Here is a 19247-nt window from a genome sequence, read left to right as displayed (position 1 = left end):
GAAGTCAGAGCATCAGCGCATGAGGGTTCCCTCATAGCAGCTGGGGACCATCCAAGGCACCATCTACTCAATTTTAGGGCAACCAATCCATTTAACTATTTCCCCACTGTCCTTTCTAGGATTAGCTGCATCCAGTTAGGAATCCCAGTAACATTAAGGAGCTTATAATACTGCAACTTCCACCAGGATACCCCTTAGGGTCCTTATGAATCCACAAAGAACTTCCAGAGTTCCTCACTAACCCAGGGGTCATATGCACTAACGTAAAACGCTGCCGTCAATGCACTGCACAGGTTAGAACATACGTGTGAGTTTTGCTTTTGTTTTTTGTTTTTAAAGGGGGAATTCTCGCTTCTGAAAATAAACAATTTAAAGTCAATTAAAATATCAAGTGAATTTTGCTAGTTACAAAGCAGTAACTGCAGGTGCATGGAGGCATAATGCTGCAATTTCAATTACAAAAATAAATTTAAATAAAAATACACACCATTCAAAAACAGGAGAACTCAAGTGAGAAAAGCACTGAATCCCCATCTGATTCATTATCATATTTAAATAATGAATTTTTAGAAGTGTGTGCGCCAATTGTGTTAAGTGCCTTTCTATTGTGGAATTGTTAATAGAGTTGTTTGTCCAGGCACACTAGCCCCCACTTACAGGCAATGTCTTTTTTGATCAAAACTCTTATGTTCATTAAAGATACAACTGTTAATACAATAAGCAGAGATCAAACACAACAATGTAAATACACAACAAAAGCCTTGAGTTCAAAGGCTATTTAAGATCTTTGACACTAATTTAAAAATTATGCAGCTTCCAAAGAAATGTCTAAAATCTATGCGGATAAATTCCCGACAGTCAAATGTGATATTAATTAACATTCGTATTAATAAGATATTTAAATATCTTATTTAACTGTATTGTTAGCACTTTATTAAAACTTTTCAGTACAGTGGAGTCACATCTTACGCGGGGGTTAGGTTCTAAGGTCAACATGTAAGACGAAAATTGTGTATAGTCAAAATATCCCTTGAAAATCCCTTAAATCACCCATAAAGTACAGTATACACTAGAATAGGGGTTGGCAACCTACAGCATGTGTACCAAAGTTGGCACATGAGCCGATTTTTAATGGCATGCTGCGGGTCCCGGCCTCTGGCCCCGCTCAGCCCCCTGCCGGCCTGGGTGAGCAGAACCCCAGGCCGGCAGTGGGCTGAGCAGGGCCAGCAGCCAGGATCGCAGCTGCCAGGAGCCAGCAGACGGAACCCCAGACCGGCCACCAGCTGCGCTGAGCCCACTGCCGGCCTGGGGTTCCGTTCACTCAGCCAGCAGCGGGCTGAGCAGGGCCGGTGGCTGGGACCCCCGTGGCAGGAGCCGGCAGACAGAACCCCAGACTGGCAGTGGGTTGAGAGGGGCCGGTGGCCAGGATCCCAGCTGCCAGGAGCCAACGGACAGAACCCCAGACTGACAGCGGGCTGAGCCACGCAGCCCGCTGCCGGTCTGGGGTCCCAGCCGCCGGCCCCGCTCAGCCTGCTGCTGGTCTGAGGTCCCGGCCACCGGCCCCTTGCCAGTCAGGGTCCCGGCCGCCAGCCCCGCTCAGCCTCCTGCCAGCCTGGGTGAACAGAACCACAGGCCGGCAGTGGGCTGAGCAGGGCCGGCGGCCAGGATCCCGGCTGCCAGGAGCCAGGGGATGGAATTATTTAAGCTCAGTACCAATGTGGACACAAGAACAAATGGATATAAACTGGTCATCAGGAAGTTTAGACTTGAAATTAGACGAAAGTTTCTAACCATCAGAGGAGTGAAGTTTTGGAATAGACTTCCAAGGGAAGCAGTGGGGGCAAAAGACCTATCTGGCTTTAAGATTAAACTCGGTAAGTTTATGGAGGAGATGGTATGATGGTGATAACATGATTTTGGCAATTAATTGATCTTTAAATATTCATGGTAAATAGGCCCAATGGCCTGTGATGGGATGTTAGATGGGGTGGGATCTGAGTTACTACAGAGAATTCTTTCCTGGGTATCTGGCTAGTGAATCTTGCCCATATGCTCAGGGTTCAACTGATCGCCGTATTTGGGGTCAGGAAGGAATTTTCCTCCAGGGAAGATTAGAAGAGGCCCTGGAGGTTTTTTGCCTTCCTCTGTAGCATGGGGCACGGGTCACTTCCAACAGGATTCTCTGCTCCTTGAAGTCTTTAAACCATGATTTGATGACTTCAATAGCTCAGACATAGGTGAGAGGTTTATTGCAGGAGTGGGTGGGTGAGATTCTGTGGCCTGCATTGTGCAGGAGGTCAGACTGGATCATTATAATGGTCCCTTCTGACCTTAATATCTATGAATCTATCTATGAACCCCAGACTGGCAGCGGGATGAGCCTCTCAGCTCGCTGCCGGCCTGGGGTCCCGGCTGCCAGCCGCACTGAGCCCGCTGCCGGCCTGGGGTTCCATTCACTCAGCCAGCAACGGGCTAAGCGGGGCCAGCGGCTGGGACCCCAGCGGCAGGAGCCAGCAGACGGAACCCCAGACTGGCAAGCGGGCTGAGCCGCTCACCCTGCTGCCAGGCTGGGATACCTGCTGCCGGCCCCTCTCAGCCTGCACTACTTAAATTGTTATTTTTCTTTCTCTCTCTTTTTTTTTACCGAGCGCGTATAGTTGAATTTGCATAAGTTAAATCCGCGTAGGATGCGACTCCACTGTAGTTAAATTAGACTGGGCTAAGGTGACTGCAGCATATCCAATAGAGCACCACTCTCCTAACTCTCCTTTAACTCCTGTTCCTGATGATGTGCGTTGATGCCTCATTGCATGTGAATGGGAACAAGTGAAGAAAAACATCTGAAAACATGTGTGTAAGTAGCACCAGAGCCAGACAAGCAGAAGTTAGTGTGTTGCACACGACATAGTGCAATGCTATGCAGGGGCATTTCTCTGGTGCTCACTGTACTATGCCTACGAAGGCCAGAATAATGGAGAACCTCTATTGACCATGATGGAGAACATATGTTAATGTCAAAACAAATCTAAATGGGAAGGCAGTATGTTCTGCAGAAAGCTTTGAAATACCACTGCAATTTCCTGCATATCAGAAGGTTTTCCATAAAAATCTATTCAGATATTTATCTTCCCTCCTGACTGGAGAGGGGATGCTGGGGCAGGGAGCACAAATCTTCCTGTAAGCTAAACAAGGTGATAGGGGAAGAGAAAGTGCCCTAATTGGAAGTCCCCTATCTAATGCTACTGTTGTGACACCAATAGATAGCAAGGATTGGAGCCCTAAAATCTCTCCAACCAAGCACCACTTTCTTCTGCTGCTCTCTCCTCTTCAGATACCCATGTCCCTAACCTCAACACTCAATGAGGAGATCAGGGAAAGGAACGAGCACTCTCCCTTTGCTTTTAAACAAGGGAGAGGGAGATGTGCTCCCTGTAATCTCTTTTACTTTGTGCTTCCCCTCTTGTAATCTCTTGTGCTTTGTGCTTCCCCCTCTCTTGCTTTAAACCCTGTTTATATCCTCTTCTCCCTACAGTGAGCTCCCCCTATGTTCTGTCTTGTATATTGATTCAGTTATTATACGTATTGCTGTAGCTCCTTAGGAGCCCTAGTCATGGACCAGGACCCCATTGTGCTAGGTGCTGCACAAACACACAACAAAAAGATGGTCCTTGCCACAAACTAAGTTATAACTGTATCCTGGACTAAAACACTACAGCGTGGGGAGTTTCTTTAGTCCAGAATCTAGCTATTGCTCCAGACAGAAACCCCTCTCCTCTAGCCAGCCCTTAAACACAGTGGACAGCTCCACAAACTTACTCTCTGTGCCCCAGACAGAAAGATACGATGTTATGTGGTGCTCTAGTCAAACTGACTCGAATCTTCTCATCTCTGTCCGCAGTTAGGATATACTGGTCATCAGGACTCAGCGCCTGGCACAAAATAAGCACACAGCACAGACAGCTCAGGATGTCTCTGGATGTGCTGCTTTATAACTAATGATTAAGCAATAAATCCAAATACACTAGTTTCATGATTTTGAACGTATCGTGCAAGCAGAAAGCCACAATTTACATTTAGAATGCAAGCCCCGAGCCTTTTTGCTAAGTAGTAAAGAAGCAGTAGCCGAAGGCAGGAATATTGTTGAGTTTATCAAAGCCAATAACCTCCAGAAGGCACACAAAGGAAGCCTTGTTGCATTTAAAAATGGACTAAGCACTAAAATATTGCAGTGCCACATTGACAGGCTAGACTGGAAAACCTCATAAGTGAATTGCATCTAAGTTCTATGATTCCATAACAAAAACAAGAGCTCTTAAAAATTACACTAACGGAAGATCTACTCACTGCATTCTCTCTGCAAACTGTTCTCCCTGCCTCTTGCGTTTGTGTTCTGATAAGAACTCAGAGGGGGAAAAGGTGCTGTTTTTCAGTCTAGCTTACACAAAGAAATGAGGTTTTTTTGAAAGTCATGAACTTGGCACATGAATAACATAATGCTAAAACTTCTTTAAGGGAAAAGAAACAGGTTGCGTGAAAACCCAGTTAATAAACATACATACCACATCCAAGAGCAGGGACAAGTGCCCAAGCTCAACCTTTCCTGCTTTTTGTGGTTCTGTTATTGAATAAGAATAAACGTCACCAGACTTGTCTGCAACCAGAATCTTATCCTCTGCAGCTGTAATAATCAGAGACGTGCATCTTCTAACAACAGATCTGAAAGAAAAAAAAAATGGTCATGATTAGAGATATTCAGAAATTTTGACATGGCCTTTCGGTCCCTGTTTGGGGCAGGTACCTCTTCCTCTTGAGTCATAAGAGTGCAGCATGGCCACCAACTCAGATTTCTTCCGATCAGAAAAAGTCCATCCCTGCTGTGCACACAAGATCAGCTTCTGAGCATTCTTCAGCTGTTCACAACTCATTTTCTTCTCTCTTTTCACTATTCCTTTCCTACAGCATTTGCTTTCACTGCAGTTGGCACTCACCAGTTCACACTGCCATAGATCTCACCACACTACCACCAACATCACAGTTTCAAGATAACAGCATCTTTAACCACTGGTCCGTTCCAGAAATGTCCCCCCAAGTCTCAGGCCTCTAGTCTTTACCTCTCTGAGCAGAAACCCATGTCCCTCCTTTTTCCATATCAGAGCTTTAGGTTGCTGTTCACTGCAATTCTACCCAGCAAGCAGGTCTGAGTGAGGCCAGGTCTACACTACAGACCTATATTGGTAGAATTACGTCAAGCAGGTGTGAAAAATCCACAGCTTTGAGTGCCATAGTTCTACCAACTTAACCCCCTGTGTAGATGGCTTCTCCCACTGACACAGTTACTGCCTCTCGTGGAGGTGGATTAACTACGTTGACGGGAGGAGCTCTCCTATTGGCATAGTAGCAACTTCACTACAGACAAGCTCTCAGGTCAGCCCCTGTGCTTTGCTTTCTCTCCAAAGGCTACGACCAGCATAAGCCAGCAGTGACCACACTACTACTACATGCATACTACAAAACACCTACATACATACTAAAAACTTACCTGAGATCACCCATCAGTCCTATGGAGACCCCAGTAGGTTCCAGTCTAACACTCCAGCAGGTTGGGTCACCCTTTGGACCAAAGGTCATTTGAGTCAAAAAGAAGTCCCCTGAGTCTGTTTAAACTCAGCCTTTTATATAAAAAACACTTTTCCCCTTGGGACTATGATACCTGTTTGAAGCAATATATGCAAACCACCCCAGAGGGAGACACTTCTCTGCAGCTGTTTACAGTCCAAGGGACGGCAGTTATCACTCCTTTCTATACTACTATGCCTCCCCCCCACCCCCACACATGCTGTTTTTAGTTCCAGAAAGAGCTGTGGAAACCCTCCCAGGTGGAGTTGAACACAATTCTTTGCCTAGTGATACACAGAACATTCATAAATTTAATATGATATAGTCCCCACAGATACTGTGACAGATATTGCAACCACATTCAGTATGATCAGAGACATAAGGTGGATGAGGTCATAGTTTTTTGGACCAACTTCTGTTGGTGAAAGAGACAAGCTTTTGAGCTATCTTCTTCATGTCTGGAAAAGGTCTCGGTGTCACAGCTAAATAGAATAGTGGAACAGATTGTTTACAGTAAGTAGTTAACACATATTGTAAGAGAACATCAAGCTGAAGTGGCCTGTTAACACCTCTGCAGTCATAGGACCAAAAAAAAGGAGGATTAGTGGGTTACAGTTTGTTGTAATAAACCATAAATCCAATGTCTTTACTAAGACCGTAATTGTTAGTGTCTACTAAAGTTATTAAGCTCTCAGGCTCGTCTTTTGAAAGTGTTGTGCAGGTTTCCTTTGAGGATGAGGACGGAGAGGTCAAATACAGAATGATCGTTTTGTGATGTGTTCACCTACAGGTGAAATGGTGTGTTCATCTTTTATTATTTTTCTTTGAGATTTCATTTGAGAGAATAGCGATACTTTGGTTTCACCCACATAATTGTTATTGGGGCATTTAGTGAATTGGAATGACCATGTATGACTATTGTAACGCACGTGTATGAAGGGGCATACTGAACGTTGTATGTGTAAACCTAATTTTGGCATTTCCTGACTTCCTTGTTTAACTATGCAGGCTTAATGTTCTCCAAAGGCATCTCACAAAACTGGGTGACTGAGCAACAAAATGGTAAATGAAATTCAATATTGATAAATGCAAAGTAATGCATATTGGAAAACATAATCCTAACTATACATACAAAATGATGGGGTCTAAATTAGCTGTTACCACTCAAGAAAGAGATTGTAGAGTCATTGGGGTAGTTCTCCAAAAACATCTGCTCACTGTGCAGCGGCAGTCAGAAAAGGCAGAATCTTAGGAACCAAAAGGAAAGGAATAGATAACAAGAGAGTAACTTTCAAAGTGCCACTATATAAATCCATGGTATGCTCACAGCTTGAATATTGCCTGCAGTTCTATTCACCCCATCTCAAAAAGAGATATATTATAAATGGAAAAAGATACAGAGAAGGGCAACAAAAATGATTAAGGGTATGGAAACTGTTCCATATGCGGAGAGATTAAAAGGGCTGGGACTATTCAACCTGGAGAAAAGACGACCAAGGAGGGATATGATGGATGTCTACCAAACCATGAATGATATGAAGAAAGTGAATAAGGAAGCTTCATTTATTTATCCCTTCACATAATAGAGGAACCAATGAAATTAACAGGTAGCAGGTTTAAAAAACAAACAAAAAGGAAGTACTTCTTCACACAATCAACCTGTGGAACTTGTTAGCCAAGATGGTCAGGGAGGCAACCTCAATGCTCTAGGTATCCCTAAACTTCTGACTGCCAGAAGCTGGGACTGGACAACAGGGGATGGATCACTTGAGGATTGCCCTGTTCTGTTCATTCCTTTTGAAGCAACTAGCATTGGCCACTGTTGGAAGACAGGTTACTGGGTTAGATGGACCATTGGTCTGACCCAGTATGGCCATTCTTATTTTCCAAATAAAATTGGATAGACTTGCCTAATATAAAATAAAAAACACACGAACAAAACGTGCATAAAAACTATGGGGAGGGAGACTTGGAAGCTCTTCTGATTTTCAGTATCTTGTCAATAACGTGTAAATTCCATGTACTGGTGCTATTTGGCTAGCCACCACCAGAACACCCTGTCTCATGCATCTTACTGCAAGAGGAAGCCCCTCTGATGTGAGCCTTAGGAACATCATAGCTAGATAAATTTGCATCATCCCCAGCTTTGCAGCTCTTAAGGTGCACAGAAGGGAGCAGACTCAGATGAACCTTACACATAGCAGACTCCCTCATCCTTTTGCACCTTATGAGGTTCTTATGGAGATTTGCAAGAAATAAGACAAGGGCTCAGCTATGCACTTGTAGTACACTTAGTCACTAGGATTTAAGTTCAGAGTTTCCCTTGCAACAGCTGATAGCCACTTAAGCCAATACAGGATCAATAGTTTGTGATTATGATTAAGGTTAAGATTTTATCATGGTTATTTTTAGTAAAAGTCACAAACAGGTCATAGGCAATAAACAAAAATTCACGGAGCCCATGACCTGTCCATTACTTTACTAAAAATAACCAGGGGGCAGGGCTAGGTAGGGGGAGGAATGGAGTGGGGGGGGGAAGGGGAGGATGCTGCTTGCCATGGCCACACACAGCCCCTGCTCCCCTGCAGTTGCAGGACAGGGATGTGCAGCCCCCGCCAAGCCCTGGCTGCAGCCCCCACCAGGCGAGGGGTGTGTGGCCCCATTCTGCAGTTCCCACTAGGTGAGGGGTGTGTGGCCCCCTGCTGCAGCCCCCACCAGATGAGGGGCGCTGTGGGGCTGAGGCATGCGGCCCCAGTTGCGGTCCCCGCCAAGCCTAGGATGCCACGGAGCTGGGGCGCACAGCCCCGGCTGCAGCCCCCAGTGGAAGTCACAGGGCTGGAGCTGCAGGGTTCTGGTTTCAGCCAGCTCCAGTTGCAGAGCAGGGGCACGCAGTCCTGTCAAATTTCGTGCAGTAAAACGTGATCTAAAACTGCAGAATTATGTGGCCAGCAACAAAGTCACACATTCTGAAGGTATATTTACACTACAATTAAAAATCCACGGCTGGCCCATGCCAGCTGACTCGGGCTCAGAGAGCTTAGGCTAAGGGGCTGTGTGTAATTGGAGTGTAGAGGTTCGGGCTCAGGCTGGCGCCCCGAGGTGTGAGGGTCCCACAGCTCAGGCTGCAGCTGGAGCCCAAATGTTTATACCAAAATATAAACAGCCCCTTAGCTCGAGCCCCATGAGCCTAAGTCGGCTGGCACAGGCCAGCTGCGGGTTTTTTAAATCGCAGTGTAGACATACCCTGAGATGCTAATTAGATATCTGTGACCATGGTTTTCCACAGTGAAAAAGTACTGATCAGAAAGTGATGCAGGAGCTCATCAACTTATCACTTCTCAATTTTTAATGTGTACATTTACTTTTTATAAGACTGACCAAAAGAGATTAGAGCATTGTTTATTTACCTGTGTACATGAATGCACCATGCAATTATTCCATTTCTCCTTTTCTTTGCGTAGGTCTCCAACGCAGCAAGAGAGAACAAACATTTTTAAAATGGGAAAACGTGGTTGTCAGAAGACAGGAAGTTGGATTCGGGGCGGACTCAAGGTCGACTCAATAGCAGGGGACTCGAGGGCAGATGTAATACTTGAAACTACTTCAATGCTTTATAAGGTTGTTTTTTGTTGCAAGCTGATGTTACTTTAATTTATTAGGGTGCATATAACCCTAATCACAAGAAAAGAAGGATGACCTTGAGGTTAAAGCACTATAATGGGAGTTCCTTTCTATTTCTAGATCTGCTTCAGACTTCCTATATGACACTGGGCAAAACACCAAGGTCCATCATCACCACAGGTAGAACTGAAGGGGGAATCCAATAATACAGTTCCATTCTGCTCTGTAGATGGGATAAGCATCTAGTATTCTTCAGAGATCAATGTAAGTGGAAACTTCATTTGCCAAGACTTTGCTTTTGAAAAGTCCTACTGTGTCTTCATATTGAAAACTATCACAATCAGCAGAGAAAGATTTATTACAGGAGGACCTCTAGTGGACAGCAAGAGATTGTACTTCTTTCAAAAGGAGGGGGTTAGAGAAGAGAAGGCATGCAATGCATAACTTGTACATAAGGACAGATTTTTAGAACAGCCTCCAGAAGCTCCCTAACATCGTCTTTCCCGCAAACCTATCTTGGATTACGTCGGTAGCTGGAGTAGTGCTCAGGTTAATGAGTGTGTGGTTCTTTAAGGTTTAGTGTTCACACAGAGCAGAGAGGGGCTCAGTTTTTAAATATCCAAAAGATACTTTTTGTAACAAGTGAAGAGATTTTTCTTCTTATATCCTTGGCCAAAAGCTTGCCTTCCCAAAGCTAGTGAGGTGTACACATTTTAATGGGCTTTTGCAGAAAAAAAAAGGATGAAAGTCAAAATGGAGGAAAACTGAAAACTTTTAGAGGGAAGCTTGTAGAGTACAGACACCATTTCCAGCTTAACCTCTTAACATTGGCCCCTCAGTTCCACCAGCATTAAATTCACTCAAGCAAGTTAGAGGAAAGAAGGAGAAGCCAGTAGTAACAAACAGCTGTGCTCCAAATCCTGCCATTTTAACACTGTAAATATCAGCAGTCATTCCAATTTATAATACACAGACACTCAATATCCTGCTTCCTTACCTGACACTCAGGCATTCCCAGCAAGGCTTAGTACGAAAAAGAACCAGACGTTTGTTGTCATCAGTCAAAGCAAAATAGCCTCCTGATGAGGAGAAGGCAAAAGCAAGAATATCATCACTTGCTTTAACTCCTGGCTGTTCATCCTGTCTAAAATACAGAAAGCAGAAAATTGTCTGTTCATGAACAGACAGCTTTAAACATTTACTTAAAAGAGAAACTTGTCATCAAAATGCCAACAGCGTTAATCGCGACTAATCGCAGTTTTAATCATAGTTAAACAACAGAATCCAAATTGAAATGTATTCAATATTTTTGAATGTTTTTCTACATTTTCAAATATATTGGCTTCAATTCCAACACAGAATTCAAAATATACAGTGCTCACTTTATATTTCTTTTTGAATACAAGTATTTGCACTGTAAAAAACCAAAAGAAATAATCTTTTTCAATTCACCTAATACAAGTACTGTAGTGCAATCTCTTTATCACGAAAGTGCAACTTACAAATGTAGATTTTTTTTTCTGTTACATAACTGCACTGAAAAACAAAACAAGGTAAAACTTTAGAGCTTTCAAGTCCACTCAGTCCTACTTCTTGTTCAGCCAACTGCTAAGACAAACGAGTTTGTTTACATTTACGGGAGATAATACTGCCTGCTTCTTATTTACAGTGTCACCTGAAAGTGAGAACAAGCATTCGCATAGCACTTTAGCATATCTGGCACGTAAATACCTTGCAATGCTGGCTACAAAATGATTCATATGCCCCTTCATGCTTCAGCCACCATTCCAGCTTCCATGCTGATGACGCTCATTAAAAAAATAATGAGTTAATTAAATTTGTTACTGAACTCCTTGGGGTGAATTGTATATACCTCCTGCTCTGTTTTACCCACTTTCTGCCATGTTTCATATTATAACGGTCTCGGATGATGACCCAGCACATGTTGTTCAATTTAGGAACACTTTCACTGCAGATGTGACAAAACACAAAGAAGGTACCAATGTGAGATTTCTAAAAATAGCTACAGCACTGGACCCAGGGTTTAAGAATCTGAGGTGCCTTCCAAAATTTGAGAGGGACAAGATGTGGAGAATGCTTTCAGAAGTCTTAAAAGAGCAATACTCCGATGCAGAAACTACAGAACCCGAACCACCAAAAAAGAAAATCAGTCTTCTACCAGTGGCATCTGATTCAGATGATGAAAATGAACATGCATTGGTTCACACTGTTTTGAATAGTTATTGAGCAGAACCTGTCATCAGCATGGACGCATGTCCTCTGGAATGGTGGTTGAAGCATAACAGGACATACAAATCTTTAGCATTTCTGGCATGGAAATATTGTGCGATGCCGGCTATGACAGTGCCATGCGAACGCCTGTTCTCACTTTCAGGTGACGCTGTAAATAAGAAGCAGGCAGCATTATATCCCCCAAAATGTAGACAAACGTGTTTGTCTTAGCTATTAGCTGAACAAGAAGTAGGACTGAGTAAACTTGTAGGCTCTAAAGTTTTGCACTCTTGTTTTTCAGTGCAGTTATATAACAACAACAACAAAAATCTACATTTGTAAGTTGCACTTTCATGATAAAGAGAGTGCACTACAGTACTTGTAATGGGGGAACTGGAAAATACTGTTTCTTTTGTTTTTTTTACAGTGCAAATATTTTTAATAAAAATATAAAGTGAGCACTGTACATTCTGTATTCTTGTGTTGTAATTAAAATCAATATATTTGAAAATGTAGAAAACATCCAAAAATACTTAAATAAATGGTATTCTATTATTGTTTAACAGCGCGATTAATCACACGATTAATCACGATTAATTTTTTTTAATTGCTTGACTGCCCTAACACCTAAACTAAATCTAGAAAGTTAGATCTAAATTCCACATATTCAAAAGCAAATAATTAAAACAATATCTAGAGGGATATAGTCAACCAGAAATCTAATATTAAAATAGGACTTTGAAGTACTGTACCTGCACTTAAATATCTACCTACGTTTTTGTAGTTTTATAATCAGGTTTTCCTATTTTGAAAGTTTCTCTCTCCTGTTTCTGTGGAAAAGACTGAAACCAACAAGAGGAAACAGACTGGGGTCCAGTCCTGCATCAATATCTGCTTACATGTGTGCTGAGGTCTGTGCTGGCAGACCTTGATGTTGGATCAAAATCTAAGCAGGGGAAACATCAGAACTGACTATAGGTAAAGTACTGTCCAATGCTCCAAGTACAACCAAAAGATAGATTTCTCCCCCACCCTAATTTCTTTTCAATTCTTGTAAGTTTAAATCAGGGGTCAGCAACCTTTGGCACGCACATCCCTTGGCCCACACCACTTCCTGCAGCCCCCATTGGCCCGGAACGGCAAACTGCGGCCAGTGGGAGCTGCGATCGGCCAAACCTGCAGATGCTACAGGTAATCAAACCGTCCCAGCCCACCAGGAGATTTCCCTGACGGGACGCATGCCAAACGCTGCTGATCCCTGGTTTAGATAAAATCACATAGAAGCACTGATTAAGTTGCCCATGTTCCTTCTAAACAATCTTTCACCATCATACCCACTCTAAGCAAGAGTAAGACTCAAAATACATAAGTTAACAAAACAGATGACACACAACTAGAAATTAAGCCAGTCATCTCACATCACTAGGCATTCCTAATTTATTCACTTTATTCTACTTGACACCACATCATCAGAGGAAGTGATCCACCCTCTGAAAAGGTAGTAAAGAGTTTATACAAAATCTCTCACCCTCTGTCTTCTTGAGACTTCTTGCCTGCAGTGATGCAGTCATACATGAAGAGATCAACACTGGAAATAAAAGGGTTAACAAAAAAAGAATCACTGTTTTCCCATGAAGGGTGCTGATTCATTTGTAATGCACCATAGTTATATACTTTATTATGTCTCCTTGCCTCCGCTGCCAACATCCCCTGGCACCTCAAAGGCATCCCCAGATTACTCATCAGTTGTTGAAGTCTGGCATCTCATATCCCACATGCAAACCAACCAGAAGCCATTAGTCGATAGGAAAGCAACTGCGATTTTTTTTCCTGTGAAAAACTGAATTTTACACTTCTACTAGTCTCTCAATTGTATTTGCCATCTGCTCTTGAATCTCTGTTTTGGCATTTACTGTGATTCCAGAAATCAATGTGACAAGCATAACCTCATTCTGTGCAAGCTGCCAGGAATCATAAAGACTGGTAAGATTAAAATGTTATTCTTTGTACATGAATAATTTGTGTAACAAATATCCATATACTCCTGTGACTGGAGATTGAGAAATCAAGGCCTTGCATTGTCCAGCATGTGCATGCTTGTTTACCTTATCTTGCTATGCTATCTGCGTAGCCCTTGGGAGAAGATCCTTCTACTGAAAGATGGTGTAATAAGCACACAAACAAACTAAGCATGCTGGCTCTATTGTTGCTGGGTAATCCAGTGGTGTAGTTATTGTAACAATGTTGCATGGATAATACTTATTCAGAACACGTTTAAATCCTATCAAGATTTTATTTTGGGCCTTTTAAAAGAAATGCCTTCAACTTTAAAAAAGAGGTAAGTAGGAATTTTTAACCTTTCATAGTTAGAAGTAATACCTACAATTTGAGAAATTAGAGGGAAAATACTGCTTTTTCAGTTTTAGATACCAATCCGGCAAATACTTGAGCTCAGACTTAATTGGATAGACATGAATAATACCCACTGAAGTCAGTGAAACTAATTATATACACGTATCAGAGTAGCAGCCATGTTAGTCTGTATCCGCAAAAGTAAAAGTAGTACTTGTGGCACCTTAGAGACGAACACATTTCTTTGAGCATAAGCTTTCATGATACATGCAGTGTATGTATTTGCAGGATTAGGGATGTACCTTGAGCATGACAACAAAGAAATGTGTTCGTCTCTAAGGTGCCACAAGTACTTCTTTTCTTTTTGCTGATACAGACTAACACAGCTGATACTCTGATACATGTATCAGTTTCACTGACTTCAGTGGGTACTATTCATGTCTATCCAATTAAGTCTGAGCTCAAGTATTTGCCAGATTGGTGTCTTAAACTGAAAAAGCAGTATTTCCCCCCTAATTTCTCAAATTTTAGGTATTACGTCTAACAATTTGTTAATCTCTAAGATGCCCCAAGTACTCCTTTTCTCTTTGCGAATACAGACTAACAGGGCTGCTACTCTGAGAAGCATGTGTATAATCAGTTTCACCATTTCCCCTGTTGTAGGAGTCTCTCTCTCATAGTAACAGCAGAAAAACATTTAAGATGCAGTGTGATCTAAAACTACCAAAAATAATAGCAGAGTCAGAGGATACTTTAACACCTGACAGTACTGATAACCAACTTCTTAAAGTGATTAAGTTTCAAGTGGCTGGAGCCTCTTTAACGATACAGACTAACGCAGCTGCTACTGTAACGTCAGCAAGTATCCCTTTAAACAATGCCCAGATATATTCAGAATTAGCAAGGTGTAAGAATAAGCAACATACAGGGTAGTCAAATAAAGTCACACAGTTAATAAAGCTACGTTCATCTGCACTCGGGCCGGGAACTGGCCCTCAGCTAGCTTTAAAGGGACTGAAAGGCCACCTGGAGCCAAGGGGGCAGGGCTGCTGCTCCTGAACTCCCAGGGAAGAGGGGGAGGCCCTTACGCAGACATCTCATTGGTCGGGGTGGGGTTTAAAGACCGGACACGTTGCCCCGCAGGCTCCCCAGCCCGCCACGCACACGCGCAGCGGGAGGCCGCGTCTCGTTCCACGCGCCCACCCCCCCCCCCCAAGGGGAGGGGACAAGCCTTGCCCGGGTCGGGCTCTCGCGCTGCCGGACGGCGAGCCGCGCTCAGCATCCGCCCGGCGGCCGCCGTCTCCCCCGGGCAGCGCCAGGCCCCCGCGGCCCGCACTGACCTGGGCTCCTGGTAGCGAGCAGCCAGGAAGCGGCTCCCGCCGCTGGCAGCCATCAGGGCTCCGCATAGCGCCAGCCCCGGGCCGCGACCCCCGGCCGCCGCCGTCTCCATGCGGGCGCCGCCCACGTGCGCCCCCCGCAGCCGCGGTTGACCGAGTAGCCGACGCGGAGCGTGGACGTCACACCCCAAAGCGCGCTGGCTAGTGACGTACAGGGGACACCTCCCCTCTGCTGTGGGGGCCCGGGGGTGGCGCCTGCGCAGTAGCGCACAGAAGGGCGAGGCCGGTGGCAGCTCGGGAGCAGCACGCGCTGGACACACGCAGTCCTCCTTACCTCCCGCGCTCCTGCGGAGCTCGAGGATTCCGCCTTTTTGATCCCAGCATGGTCCCCTTTCTAGTGCGCAGGCGCCCGGCAGCCTCTTTGAGCCGCCGCGCCCGGCTCCTAGGCCAGCATCTGGGCCGTAGTGCAACCCGTGGAATTAGAGCTCTGGCATGGAGGGGTGTTTTGAAGAGTGTTTTTATTTATATTTCTGTAGCGCCTAGGAGCCTTAATCATGGACCCGGACCCCCTTGTGCTAGGTGGTGTAATACATAGGATTTGCTCCCTCCCAGCTGAGACTTTGTTTTTGTTCTATCCCTGTTCAGTACATTGCAACTGGAGGCCTCAGTCCTGTAATAAATTGCAGATAGTTTGGGTAGCTTCTGTCATACCCATTGTAAATTCCCAAGAGGCTTTAGGTTATTAGAGTTAAATAGTGGCAGCAGGAGATAAATTATAAAAGGGTAGGCAAGGGAAGAAAAAGATGATCCTAGTTGAAATTAGAAAAGAGTGAGAGGCAGAAAGATGAAGGTTGTTTCAAACAGTAAGATCTGCACAGAAGACCAAATAGAAAATGTGTTTGAATGTTGAGGCAAAGAGGTTCCTGGCCTTCAGAATCAGTAGCTAGATTTCTGTTTGATCAGTTCTAATCTGTTACCTGTCATCTTTCATCCATGGTTTCAAAAGCAAACAAAGGACAACCCCAAGTGCTTACAGAGATCTTACTGCCTGTAACACCTCTAAGGCCTGGTCTCTGCTTAAAAATTAGATTGATCTAAGACTAGATTCTAAGTACATCTTTCAGGGCAGTGAAAAATTTCATGCTCTGTACAGCATAGTTAGGTTGACCTAACTTCTTGGTGCAGACATGGCTAGATCTTCCATTGAGCTATCTACCACCACTAAAAAAGGAGGAATGAAAACCTCCTTCCACTGATGTAGCAAACATCTGTGCTACAGAACTACAATGGCACAGCTATATTATGTGCAATAAGTTTATTGAAAAATTTGAATCCTTTGCCTGATGTCCCTTTTCAATACTTTTGTGTTCTCTAATAACTTGAGCAATTAAAAACCATACAATCTACAAAGGCTGCTTTTGCACCCAATGACAAATTTGGACAAAGGGCAGAAAAGAGAGGCAGAGGTCATAAGATTGAGGGAAATGTATTTTTTTAAAATGCTAGGGAAAAGATTTCCTCTGAGTTCTGACAGGGATTTGCAGATCACTGAAAAAGAAAATATTAGGAAAATACCTGCAAAAATGTGGAATGTGAATACATTACCTGCATGAATGTAATGCAGACACACTCCCAACTTCTCTGTGATGCTGTCTTCAGCACAAATTGCTGGTTATCTTCTATACTGTTATCATTTGTGGCTGGCAGCCAAATCAGATGATCCAATTGTTGGGTTTTCAATAAGCTGCGGTGTATGTTTTGTGTGACTTTGTGTTCCCATACCATATTTTGAACTTTGTCCTCAAAATGTGAATAATATGCAATAATTTTAAATAAATTGCAAAATAACTCCTTAACACATTTGTGATTACTTAGTAATAATAGACTGCTTTGTTAATGGTGCTTTCCCTCCTCTGGGCTTTGCAAGGGGTGCTCATCAAGAACAGTCACACGACAGCTGAAACAGAACAAGCAGCACAAAGAGAAAGAGAAGAGGGAATAAAGAGTGAGCCTGAGGATGTTTGGCATCCTGAGTCTCATGCTCAACCAAAGCTTCCTTCTGATAAATATAAAGAAAGGAACAGGAAAACCTCTATATTCATATGTTCTAAAGGATTTTTTTAAAAACTATCAGGACATACTATAAGAACACTGAATATGTTTAAATTAATCAAAAATGCAAATTAAGTGTCCCTTAAACATTGACTAATACCCCAGATTTTGCAGACACTTTAAATTTATGCATATGAGTAGTTTGAAGTTAATGAGATAATTCATGTCTGTAAAATTACTTCTACATGGATGTTTGTAGAAGTGTTCTACTTTTGGTCTGTAAATTATAACTTTCATAGGGAAAAGCTTTATAGAAAGTCAAGATTTAATTAAAGCTTCTGCTTTTTAATCATTATCAGTACAAATTATACTATGAATATATAAACTAAAAGTGATTCAATCTAAATTTGCTACACTTCAATGCCTAGATTTTTCTCTGCAAGTAACAATTTATTTAAGTCTAAGTTTCAGAAGGCAGTGTAGTTTAGTGTTATGAACTAAGGCTAAGAAGGCAGTTTTCCTGAGTTCTAAACCCTATGTCTGTCACATACTTGCCATAGGTCCTGGGCCAAGTAATTTAGGCTCTGATCCGACAAAGAGCTGTGCACACAGGAGCCTGCATGAAAGTAAATTGTCAAACTATACTGAGAACTTTGAGACAGAATTTATGGCCTTGATTGTTCAGTTTCCCCATTTGTAAAATATGGATAACAATGTGTACTTACTTAACATGTACTCTGATAATTCATTAGTTAATGTTTGAACAGTGTTTTGAAAAAGGAGTCCTACTGTATGTTCTATAAATGTTAGAAATTATCATTCTAGATAGGTTTCAGAGTGGTAGTTTTCCCCCTACAGTTACTCACACCTTCTTGTCAACTGTTTCAAATGGGTCACCCTCGTTACCACTACAAAAGTGATTTTTCCTCCCTTATTGTCTCATTAGACTAACCCCCCACTTGGTAAGGCAACTCCCATCTTTTCATGTACTATATATATATATTTACCTGCTACTGTATTTTCCACTCCATGCATCTGATTAAGTGGGTTCTAGCCCATGAAAGCTTATGCCCAAATAAATTTACTAGTCTCTAAGGTGCCACAAAGATTCCTTGTTGTTTTCATTCTAGCTGGTAACACTGGATACTTCAGGGGGTTGATTCTGTGCATATAGTCCTAAAAAGTAATTATTAATACTTATTTCATTTGGCACTCTGTTTAAAAGTGCTTTTCTAATATCACTAACTAGTTAAGAAAATCAGTACTTGTGGCACCTTAGAGACTAACGCATTTATTTGAGCATAAGCGTTTGTGAGCTACAGCGAATACAGACTAACACAGCTGCTACTCTGAAACCTAACTAGTTAAGCTATTTTTAAAATGTCACTGCACCTTCACCTGTTGTTGCTATTTAGACTTTGTTATGCACTGTGTTCATATTTCCAAGTGAAAATTTAATTATATGGCATGCTCCTTGCTAGTATACTGGTTCCCTGCAAAATTAAAATCTAATCTTGCACAACACTTAATACTGGAAGTAGTAAGCTCTCTGTTTAGTAGTTGTTGTTTTGCAGGATTGAGGCCTTAGAAAACTGCATTGAAAAGAGCTAACAACGTCTTGTTGGAAAATCTTTGTCTTTACAAAAGATCATAGCTATAACCTTCTCTCCCGTTCTTTGGATGCTTCAGGACTGGCACTATACATGGAACAGTCCTGTGGCTGAAGCACAGGGATGTGAAGTCATGACCCCAGCAGCGGAGACAGAAGTCCACCTACCCCTCTGCAACCAGGCTGGAGTATGCACTCCTCCTGCCTGCTGCTCCCCCAGCGCTTCTCCTGTTTTGCTGGACGTGCTCTTGGGCAGGTCACCGTCACTTGCACTCTGTGCTTCAGCTTCCTCCGCTGTGAGAGGGGGGCTGGTCCCCTCACAGGGAGTGGGGGCTCCTCACGTATGTGGGGCTATCATGCATGCAGGCCGCTGCCACCAGCACCAGCGAGTGCAGGAATAGGGCTGGCTCCTGTGGCGGTGGGCGGGG

The 19247-nt window shown here is 43.2% G+C and overlaps 1 protein-coding gene across 7 annotated transcripts in view; it reads right to left on the bottom strand.

Annotated features, from left to right (window-relative positions):
* WDR4 (WDR4 tRNA N7-guanosine methyltransferase non-catalytic subunit) overlaps positions 1–19225 on the bottom strand; it is a 35032-nt gene extending 15807 nt beyond the window's left edge. The window contains exons 1-5 of one of the 7 annotated variants that reach the window (XM_077818066.1): positions 18988–19225; positions 12998–13057; positions 10235–10381; positions 4560–4716; positions 3817–3929 (exon numbers count right to left, since the gene is read on the bottom strand). In XM_077818066.1, the coding sequence (XP_077674192.1) occupies positions 3817–3929; positions 4560–4716; positions 10235–10381; positions 12998–13044 (464 nt within the window). In that variant the 5' untranslated portion in view covers positions 13045–13057; positions 18988–19225. Of the gene's footprint in view, positions 1–3816; positions 3930–4559; positions 4717–10234; positions 10382–12997; positions 13058–14847; positions 14929–15161; positions 15317–18987 lie in introns of those variants that run through there. The other 6 variants (XM_077818057.1, XM_077818074.1, XM_077818081.1 and 3 more) reach the window with 6 other exon arrangements.
* Between the last annotated feature and the right edge of the window lie 22 nt (positions 19226–19247).

This window comes from Eretmochelys imbricata, chromosome 1 (assembly GCF_965152235.1).
Source record: "Eretmochelys imbricata isolate rEreImb1 chromosome 1, rEreImb1.hap1, whole genome shotgun sequence".
Classification (NCBI taxonomy): Eukaryota; Metazoa; Chordata; order Testudines; family Cheloniidae; genus Eretmochelys; species Eretmochelys imbricata.
Note: the sequence above shows the minus strand (reverse complement) of the source record. Positions and strands in the feature narration are given on the sequence as shown.